This window comes from Argopecten irradians, chromosome 3 (assembly GCF_041381155.1).
Source record: "Argopecten irradians isolate NY chromosome 3, Ai_NY, whole genome shotgun sequence".
NCBI classification, from domain to species: domain Eukaryota; kingdom Metazoa; phylum Mollusca; class Bivalvia; order Pectinida; family Pectinidae; genus Argopecten; species Argopecten irradians.
In genome coordinates, this window is record NC_091136.1 from 35867663 (window position 1) to 35879538 (window position 11876).

Here is an 11876-nt window from a genome sequence, read left to right on the forward strand (position 1 = left end):
CTTCTGGATCGCTCGATCTGTCTACTATATGTTGTAGTTATTATTAATCCATGATGAAATTATATTTCATAAAATCAAGATAGTCAAAACTGATCAACAGCATACAAAGGAAGTCAAAATTCAAGGTCAAAATTGGAAACTGCTTTGTAATGACATATCTTCCAATTATGCTGTCAGAATAACAATCAATGTGTTTAAATATGAAAAGAAAAAAACTCAGAATCAACCAGTTTAAAAAACTATAATTTATTCTTTGTTGTAATCATATGATAATTACTTTAAGCAATGTTACAACAAAATGTTGTTATCATCATCAAACTCTCTAGTACTGTTAGTTGATAACTTAGTAGTGCAATGTAATTCATTTACACCAAATACCATAGGCCATGATGTAAGTGATATGTAGGGTTGACAAAGAACTCAACCTTTTTGAAATTACACCTTGCATACGAAAAGTACAATAATTACACTAATATACTTCATTGTATACAGTTATCATTTGTAGCTCACATACTCTATCTTTGCTTATTACAAAGTTATCTAACTTGCTGGTAGGTATCGATTGCGTTACTAGTATTATGTTTTTAGCAAAATGTATGTCGTTTTCTATGCCATATTTTGTGAAAAATATGACAATAAATTCATATAAATATACAGAAAATCAGTAACTATCCACAAGGGGAAACAAATCTGTAATGTGCAAAATCTCCAAATACAGAATATGTATTAGCTTTTGACAATGATGAACTGATAACTGATTCCTAAGGATACAGTTACATACGTTTTAGCACTATAATTATACATAATTCAGAATTCTTTTCACAAACATTCAGTGTTAAATGATGTGGAAGTTCTTTTTCCTTAATTTTAGGGACTTAACATTCCTGCATTTTTTAAAAATACATTGCATGATTACAGGTAACAACATGTTTGCTTTGAGATGCAGAAATAAATTTCATTTGATATGATTATATAACTTGACGAACTTCCCTGTGTTCACATGTAAAAGAAGATGGTGATAGATTAACTTGGATAAGAACAAGGAATATATCAGGATCGTGACCCAAGCCATTTACGGTTAATTATGGAAATAATGTCAGTACCATATATCTCCACTTCTGGTGGTTTGAATTAACAAAACAACCAGGAAAAGAACCAGTCATTAAGTGATACTGAAAACTCTTCTAGTAAACTTCACATAAACATATAGCTTTATATTTGCTGCATAAAACATACCATAAATATCTATTTCAAAAGCTATACCAGTATGTACATACAAAAATGATACATTGAAATCAAAAGCTATACCAATATGTACATACAAAAATGATACATTGAAATCAATATCTATAGTGTCATTTTGCAAGGCAAAAACAGAAGTTATCCTAGAAAATCAATAAATGAATAAAATACTAGGGTAACATAAATTACATATACAGTAATTATTACTAGTAAAGTTTCATATCTGATAAGCTTTGGTTAAAGTGAATAATTATTACACATTCTGACATATACATGTACATCTGTACACAATTAGTACCGCTAGTGCTGCTATATCATATATACAAGCACACGCACTTGATTTACACACATACCAAATATAATATCAATTGGTAAGGCACATGATTGCAAACACAAAACAAGTCAATAATTATTATAATTAGGGTTCATGTCTTGTAGTAAAGGGACTTGTCTGTCAATGTATTGAATATATTATGCGACATGTAATATATCATATACTATGTGCAATATACCATATGCATGAATAGCCAATACCTTGAGATGATTAATAAAGAAGAAAATTAAAGGTTTTAAATGGTGTATATAGAGGATATTCCTTGTTTCTTGAAGAATACCAGTTACATTTCATCGAGTGAGGTGGAAAGTATACTGGAAACTTTGCCATGAGTGCAAAGCGTCATTGCATTGTACAGAGTAATTACTTGCCCTTGCCATTATTACGTCATATTTTAGTGAGCATAACGTCATGTTTCTCCACAAAAATATGACGTCATTTTGTCTCTCCACAAAAATATGACGCCATTTTTGTGCACAAACTAATGACGTAGCAATAAAAATAATAAATCTCACTGTCACTGCTGTAAAATATCAAAATTGATATTTTCACTGGAGTGAAGTAAATCGCTTTTATGTTCACCGTAAAACCTTATATTTCACTGCAAAAAATATCATAAATAAACTTCTTTGATTTTTTGTGATTACAAACTATAATCAAGATTAGTGTATATGTTCATGCATATGTACGTCATATGACTAAAAACTACTTTTGAATTGACCACATCTCTGCCTTTTAAAATTTGAAAATATCTGAAATGTTATCGATTCAAATTGAATTGATGCATCAATTTTCATTGTATGAAAATCTAGAAAAACCATAGCATTAATTAGGTTACGTCAGTAAAGAAAAAGTGTAAAGATATATCATCACCTCTCTGACAATAGGTTTGTGTTTATACAAAACCTTTATTTCACAATTCATTATATACTTATCTAATTCCCCAAAATCTTCATGATTATCACATCAGATTGTCAAAGATACCAGGTAATTAGAACATTGCAGAATTTTTGAAAGAATGATGTGAACATGGGCTAAGTTACAGCATAATTGATTTTGACTATCAACATTCAAACATAAACACTCCTTTAGCTGCTTATTATATTATATAAGATAAAGTAGATGTAGTTATTAGGTAGCTCCTAAATATATTTTACATGAGTTTAGATTACAAATGAAAACAAATTACCAAAGAGAATTTTAAAATGATAATAAAGGGTAATTAAACCTTAATGGTAGACTAGGCCTACTAGGTTTATGTCTTAATTACACTGGACTAACATATAAAATATTTTAAGTTGGAAAAGCTGAGGTAATGGCATATATTATATACCCGATAGTTGGAAGTTGATAATCATATGATCGTTGGAATTGGTTAAATTACAATAAAACTTCAAAAACAACCTTTAAAATAGTAAGGAGAATTGTCCAAATATGATCTGAAATGGTTTCCTCGTCCTCTGCTTGTGGAAAACTCTGCTGACTTCTCTGATTGCCTGGACTTGATCTGGTATCACTTGTACCTTCTGTATCTGACAAATGGTATTTAGAATCAAGAATTGCATAGTCAGCATCATCATATTTGTCTACAAAATAGACCGAAAGACTGTAAACTGATTCATTAGCTTTAACAGGGTAACCATACACAGCTACTCCGATAGGTCTTTCTAAATAGGCAGGAATTTCAATAATGTCTACACCACAAGTTGTACTTTTGAGTTCATAGTCGTTGAATGTTGGTGACAAAGTGATATGAGACACATATAGGTCCACATCACCTTTAATAGAAACAAGTTCAAGCCGAAGTCGTCCTACTCCCGTTACTTTGTAGTATGTGTAGTTTTCAGCACCAATAGAATCATTTATTGTCTGTATAAGACTTTCAGGAGCTATGCTTTCAAGAAGACAGAGAAAAACTACTACAAATAGACACATTTCCCTTGGAATATTTCTGTTATGATGTTTCATCACAAAATGGATGGCCATGTCAGTCACCTGCACACAATCTGAAATAAGAATAGAAACAATGGCATAATTAATCGTTTTAAATTGCCGACAACACAAATGTATTCCTATATCCATTGCCCTTGAACCTCTTTGTTGGATATATATGTTTAATAAATTACCATAAGTCTCCCACCTTTTTATACAACAGATAATACATGATCTTCACAGAATATGTCAGATAGGGGCTGTTCATCGATACTCCAGGAGTTATTATCACTGTCACCATATCCACCTTTGGAATATTACATAGCCAAGCTAAAGATCACCAGGAGAATAAGCATACATACCAAACAGGCCTGCTACAATGGGGACCAGACCTGCCTCAAGGTATGATTATTTGGTCAATCAATTCAACCGTCGGACCGTTATTCAGTTCTTAAGATGTTCACCGATGGACCAAACTACTTATCATCTGTGGTCACAAAAAGGCCTTCGGTTTGCTATGAAAGGGTGGATATAACTTTACCACTAAAACGCTAAATTAAATATCCAAACACTCTAGATCTGTAGAGCACAAAAAATATATAAAACAGTCCTTGTATACGTACATGTCAGAAACATTTATTCATATGTATATATGTTTCTGGTACATGTACAATAAGTAATGAAAGTACAGAGGAAGGCCTAAGCTACTTTAAACTAGCTTTCCTGTGCACTGTACATACAGTCACAGTTGTAATGAACTAGTGCCTCCTCAATAAATTAAAATTCTTAAATACTACGTTTTCAAGAGCGGTGGTCAAGTGCATTCTGTATGGGATTATTTCTTTCCTGGTGCATCATTTTCACGAACGCATCCCGACTGTAATTTGGGCCAAAAATCATAAGCTGATCATTGCTGAAGCAAAACGACTGTATATTTAATTCGACTAGTGATTAAATAGTCGGACTAATAAAATTGTGGGGTTTACTAGTCTAAATGTCTAGGCCTAGCAGCAAAAAAAAAAATAAGTTAAACGTCACAGACTGTAGTGTAAGCTTACATACAAAAATGTATACTGTGTGCAGTGGGTCTGTCAGAGCCACTAATGCGACATGATTTAACACATGATATGACCATAGATACACTAGTTTTAGTTGACAAAAATAAACTTAAAGTATTTTCAAAACTTACCGTCTTCAGTCGTTTGAGGTCCTACCCTGCATGAACATTGAAGATTTTTTCTCCTTCGAAACCGAGTAGGATTAACGCTTGATATTATAGGTAAATTTCAAGCGTCAAGTTAACCATGTAGGTGATAGTTACAACACAAACCAATATTACCAAACACAATCCGGATGAACGTGATCGATCTCTATCCAAAGTTGTCGTTCTTACATTACATTTTGTCCCTTTTCGAACGGTTTGACTGGTTGGACCTAGTTGTCGTTTGTTAATTAAAGACGGACCTGATGATTTTATATTGTTTTCAGACGAGCCTTGACAAAGCCCTCACAGGCCTGTGTCAAAAACTGCAGGGCCATTTTCGATACTCACAGGGGGCCAACTCAATGAAAATGGATGTTGTCATACATTTTTTGTATTTGGTGGATGGACTGATGAGTACATATGGCAGTCATGTGATTTTTTTTCGAAAAATACGGGATATTTACTATAGGAAATATCCCGATTTTTTAATAATTTTTCAAATCTCGTATTTAAAAAAAAAATCACATGACTGTCGTATGTACTCGATCATCAGTCCATCCACCAAATACAAAAAACATGTATGACAACATCCGTTTTCATTGAGTTGGCCCCCTGTGGTTTGACTGGCCCCCATGGTTGGACCGTGGCCTAACTTGTTAGTTGTTCGTTTATTAATTAAAGACAGACCAGGTGATTTTATATTGTTTTCAGACGAGCTTTGAGAAAGCCCTCACAGGCCTGTATCAAAAAATGCAGGTCCGTCAGGATTTATACTTGAAATAATTACTTAAATACCGAATAAACGAAAACGGCCTTTGTATATCAAAACGAAAAGCTCTTAAAGGGACAATTCAGTCTAAGAGTACATTAAAATTTGTACATATATCGGAAAAAATCCAGTTCCAATGGAAATTAGATCAGTCGGTTCTACTGTGATATATGCCAGAACAGCCCATGGTGGTGAAATGCGTGTGAAATGTTCAAACTCGCTCGCTGTCCGCCATTACACATTGTGGTCGAACATCTTGTATGCCGAACCCTGTCCCTTGCTCGTAGAGTAATGCAACTTTCGTCTAGAACTGCTCAAATCGCTCTGACAGTAATGTGTTTACCTTATTAGACGAATTATCTTGCCTCAAAATCATTTTATCACCTCCTCAGTGGTTATGTAGTTCATTTGTTTAACGTGCGTGACTTTGGCTCGGGTATGAGTACATCGTACATTTGTACCTGCTAAATCGTATTGATCAATGATTTGTATTTACGACGGTATCAATTAAAATACTAAGCATTGACGTGGAATTTGTCAATATTTTATGTCATATGTTTCATAAGAAATGTAGAACAATACATTTATGCCATAGTTTGCTTCTTGATTATGTAAAAGAATTAACTTGAGCGAATTCTCTCTTTAAGGACCTGTTACAGAAAGCTACCATTGAATTTTGACAACGAACCAATTTAACAAAACCCAGGTGCATTCCTTTATCAAAAATCAAAAGGCCCCAGGGGCCTGTACTAGGGTTGATTTAATATTGCCCTCCCGAGGGGTATACCAGGGTTCCATTTTTGGTCTAAAACTATATCAAATTAATGTTCAATTTCTTAAAACGATATCATATTTTCAAAAGTATATATTTCAGCAAATTTTGACTGAATATCTGTGACTTAATTTTTTTCAGAGGGTCTTGAAACCAAAAAATGGCCTAATTTGGAGGCCTATTTTTGGCAAAATCAAATTTTCAACGAATTAGTACACCAACGGCTCTTGTACGCCAAAAATATTTTGTAATTATTTGGACTAAAGTGTCAATAAAAGGTGTTACACATTTCAGAAAAATCTGAAACAGGTAAAGCTGTCATCTAAGGATAAAACTGTCCATTTTTAGAAACTTCAAGCAAATACTACAACTTTACTCGCAAGTTACAGTTAATTAGGAAAACCATATTATTTATTTTCAAACATATTCAAGACTACATCACTGGAGGTTCTTCTAATGTTCAAAACAATTTGTATTAATAGATATAGTGAAATAGCAGTCTATGGGAGCCTCAATCAGAAAATGTAAGAGAATTCTACGGTTTTTTTTTTTTTTTTTTTTTACTTTTTCGAATTTTTATTCCAATTACTTCCCCACCTATAAATTTGTTCGTGGGTAAAATTCAATAAAGCTGTAACAGGTCTTTTATATATTTCTTATTTTCTACTGTATTTCTGAAATTTGCTACCTCAGGACAATCTTAAATTTTGAACATGTTTTTCGGTTTGATTAAATAAATTCATTGTTTCTACTGCAAGGACGCAGTTCACTATAGATTTTAAAACCAAATTTCAGCAAAGTTTCTGTTTTGGAGCGCCGCACCTATGCCCCCAGGTGTCGGACCTAACTGGTTTATATAAATTATTATTGTCCTTCCCCAATGATGTTTCACACCAAATATGGTTGTAATACACTCAAGTGTTAATTAAGGAGGAGTAGGATTTTTTAAAACAAAATTTCAGCAAAGTTCCCCATTTGGAGCCCCGCCCCATTGTCCTTAGGGATTGAACCTGGCTCATTTATATTAAATATGATCGTTTTCTCCAAATGATGTTTCACACCTATTGTGGTTGTAAACCACTTAAGAGTTAAGGAGGAGTAGGATTTTAAAGCCAAATTTCAGCAAAGTTCCCCCATCTGAGCCCCGCCCCTCTGTCCCCAGGGGTCGGACCTAAGCCATTTATTTTAAATATGATTTTCCTTCCCCAATGATGTCTCACATACAATATGGTTGTAATTCACTTGAAGGTTAAGGAGAAGTAGGCTTTGTATGAAATAGTCTTACGCACGACGCACGGCGGACGACGACGGGCGAAACACATAAAATATTTTGATTAATTTATTTCTCTATAAGCCATGCGTATATATACGTATGTATTCACTTTGTTGTATTTTGGGAGAGGGTCTTTGTTAAGTTGTAATGACTTGTACCCAATCCCTTGCCATATGTTTTTGACAATAAATACGTTTAATGTGACTAAACAAAACACGATGACGATAGGTCATTTAACCTGAAAGACAATCCGTAAAAACTGCCTTTTTGTAAGTCTTAACGTGGGTAACGAGTTCTGGTACAGAACCAGGGGCGGATTCAGGTTTTGAGGTTAGAGGGGGCGTGTGACCAAGCAAATCAGGCGAGGGGTCTGGGGGCCGCCCCCCCCCCCCGAAGCTCTAGAATAAATGGTGCAAAATCCTGCATTCTGAGGATTTCATGAACACATTTCCAAAATAATTGAAGCCATTTCACGATGTTTATTTATGGTTTTCGTGTCAAGTGTCATATTTTTTATTTGAAGTTTTGATTTAATTTTTTACTTACAGAATTGCAATATCAAAATCTTAATATTTATATGGACATAAAGCGAAGAAGGGTGGGGGTCTGGGGGCCGCCTAGGCCCCCAGAAGCGGCCGCCTAGGCCCCCAGAAGCCCTCGAATAAATGCTAATAAATCCTGCTTTCTGAGGACTTCATGTACAATTTTTCCAAAAAATAATTGAAGCCACGTAAAAATGTTCGTTTATTATTTTTGACGTCTAATGTCACATTTTGAATATAAAGTTACAGAATTGCACTGCCTAAAATCTAAATATTAATAGAGGCAAGAAGCAAAGAAAGGGATAGGGGGATGGGTGCCGCCTAGAACGAATATACGTACCCGGCCTACTATGCATTTACATATTATTTTTGTCCAAAACAAACATAAATACCATGCTTACTATCTACCGTACCGCTCACACAACGTCTAAATCACATTTTGTGAACTTGCCGTATAAATTCCCTTCTGAAAGACCTTCATATGTATACATGTAATGTAAATAAATAATGCCTCGATGAGAATTTGATATTTTATGTGGTTCGTTTTTATTGCCTAGTAGGTAAGCTATATCAAACAAGTACGATAAAATGTAAAACAAACGTTTTATAATTGTTTACATAATTATCACTTTGCTCCATTTGCAGTAATAAGGAACAATTGTAGCTCTAAAGAAGACACCATTTTCAGTCTAAAATACTTTTGAGCTACAATATTGCAGCTAGGGGTCGCCTATTGAAGGTTTTTATAGGACTAATAAAAATGTATGTGAACTTTTTTAACGATATAAGCTTTTACTTTTATACATTATCTGTCAGATTAGATAATTTATTTTCACTAACATACACAATCTTCATAATTCGTGTATTGGACAATGACAGAAAAGTAGGCTAGTGGTCTGTCTATGGCCAGACGCTGCCTGGAATTATTACTATCATCCTGTTTTCTAATAGGGAGCCTTTTGTCATGTGCATTAATTTTTTAACATCGTTTGTCCCACCTTATAACAATATCGGTAAGATATGTTTTTGTTGAAACAAAAAAGGACGGCATCTGGCCATGGTGTGCACCCAGACCCCTAGAAGCTCTCATTTTCTGTCGCATTTGGTTCTCCATTTGGTTTGATTTTCCACTTTTTTCTTTACACACATTTTCTTAGGACAAATAAAAAGCTTCTAGAAGCATTCGACGTCAGTAGTAATCTTGTAACTGGCGTTTTGAAAGTACGCACACATTTGTGAATTGATAGTCGGATTTAATACAGGACTTTAATGCTGAATCAAAAATGTGTAATATGTCATTTACAACCTGGAGAACGAATGGCATGGCATATAGTCAACCAGCGAAGACTCATGGCAAGCTACAATTCCTTATACCCACCCCCTCCCCCTTTTCTTTTATTTGCTAAGGATATCGAGATATAACCCGTCAATATTGAATATTAATGACAATAAATTATCTAATATATTGGGATTTTATCGTTTTTTTTAGGAAAAAGTAAATACTTTACATTGTACCTTTTAAGCGATGGAGATAAAATCTTATGTCCATGCATGTATGTACTACAAAGTCGAATACATTTAGATTTTAAAATGATAACATCAAACGGTAAAGGTAGGAAATGGAGCTTTCTGTCTAATTCTCACTCTTTATCTAATTCCTTATTTTCCTCATTTTCCTTTCTCCCTCTATTTTTTCTTTCTTCCTTCTTTTCCTTCCCTTCCCTCTTTCTTTTTCCCTTTTCTTTTTTTCTCTCTCCTATTTTAGGGGGGGGGGGGGGCGTACGCCGGGTCCGCCCCCCTTGGATCCGCGCCTGAGAACATCATAAAGATATTTCAACATTATTTTGGCTTCGTGTATTCACCAACCTCTTGATGACACACAGCTAGTCACCACTAATGCATGCAAACATATACTGATATTGCATTGTATTTACTAAAATTACACGTACTTGGAAATTATTTGGTACATATACAGATGTATCAAAGTCATTTTAGAAAAAAAGAAAAACAGGACAAATATTTCTCCATTCCATGTATGTAATGATGCAGTAAAATGTTACGAGTCTCAGAAAGACCGGATTCATAGATACAATTAAGTAGTCAAAAAGTACTCATAAACACAGATTTTCAAAATCCACCAAAATTCTTCTGTGTACCCCAAAAGAACCAGTCGAGTAAAATTTCCCTCAGTCTTTATCTAGTGTTCTTATAGAACCAAAGAATACCATCACCAAGTTCAGGTTGACATTGATCGATAATTACTTAGTAACATAAATCCACTAAAATACAGATTTTTCAAATTTTACCCCCCAAAATACCAGAATCGGTTCTCACGATTTATTCTTAATATGTTTCCATGTATTCTGAATGATGTAAAGTATGACAAGCCAAGTTACTTTTTATTCCGAATTTCCGATATAATTCTTATTCGGATATGGCGAATTCTATTTCCCGATATCGGAATTTCTATATAGTTAGTTGCAGTCTAATTAACACTCTGATATGCCGCGAGGTTAACCGTACACTGTCTATGGAATATTATGATTATATACAAACTCCAGACTTTTTAAATAACCTTAATGTTTTAAAGTTTTGCTGTAGGAAACTACTTTTTATTGAACTTCCCTGTAAATTTGCACTTCAATACATGCCCTCTGTTCGTGTAGATTGTTGGGTCGTTTTCGTTTATTCGGAACAACCGGTTCGACCATTGTTTTAAAGTCATTATTTCAAGTATAAATTTTGACGGACCTGCAGTTTTTGATACAGGCCTGTGAGGGCTTTGCTTAGGCTCGTCTGAAAACAATGTATAAGCCCCAGGTCCGTCTTTAATTAATAAACGAACACTTAGGTCCAACCAGTCAAACCGTATAATCGAAAACGGCCTAGGTCTTTTTGTTGGCAAACGGTGGATTTCTAGATCGAATCCCACGTTGATTAGTTACCAGGTACTGGCCATAAGTTAGTCGTTTGCTTCGGGTACTCTGGTTTCCCTGGCACATTTGTCAATAAAACTGCGCGTGATTTTGCATGTTGTATTGTGTATGCTTCGGTGTTTACTCCGACATTGAATAGAAACACGTGCGTTTTCGAGCACGAGGCTATTTTACACCTGGCGACCGTTACCATGGATGTAAATCCATTTGATTTAAATTACAAAGATGATCATCTAGAAATACTTTCTCAAATGTCGTAATAACGACTTTATTTCTCGTAATAACGATTTTTTTCTCGTAATAACGACTTTTTTTCTCGTAATATCGACTTTAAAACTTGTAATAACGACTTTGTTCTGGTAATAACGACTTTTAAAACTCTTAAAAACGACTTTTTTTCGTAATAACGACTTTTTTCTCGTAATAACGAAAAATTAAAAACATTTTTAACGTAAATTTTAATTAGATGATTTCTAAGATGTTTGTCACAGGGTGACTTTGAAAGGGAAATTAAAGCTCTTTCCAACGGTAGTACCGTTGTTATGACGATGTACTAGAAATGTGTTTTTATAGCCGCTAAAGGTAGGCGGATTAGATATTTTGAGTCTGTGAGTTTCCATCCTTCTCGTATATAGTACTATGTAGAGTATGATTTTTACCGTTTTTAGCTCACCTGGCCCGAAGGGCCAGTGAGCTTATGTCATGGCGCAGCGTCCGTCGTCCGTCGTCGTTCGTCCGTCGTCCGTCCGTCAACATTTCCTTTAAATCGCTACTAGTCATAGAGTTCTGCATGGATTGTAACCAAATTTGGCCACAAACATCCTTGGGGGAAGGGGGAAAGAACTTGTATAAATTTTGGCTCTGACCCCCCG

The 11876-nt window shown here is 34.6% G+C and overlaps 1 protein-coding gene across 1 annotated transcript; it reads right to left on the reverse strand.

Moving 5' to 3' along the window:
* Positions 1-230: 230 nt before the first annotated feature.
* LOC138318402 (UPF0669 protein C6orf120 homolog) lies at positions 231-4848 on the reverse strand. The gene is made up of 2 exons (XM_069260722.1): positions 4698-4848; positions 231-3582 (listed from the first exon to the last, which is right to left on the reverse strand). The coding sequence occupies exon 2, from the start codon at positions 3560-3562 to the stop codon at positions 2957-2959; it is 606 nt and encodes a 201-aa protein (XP_069116823.1). The 5' UTR covers positions 3563-3582; positions 4698-4848; the 3' UTR covers positions 231-2956.
* Positions 4849-11876: the final 7028 nt, after the last annotated feature.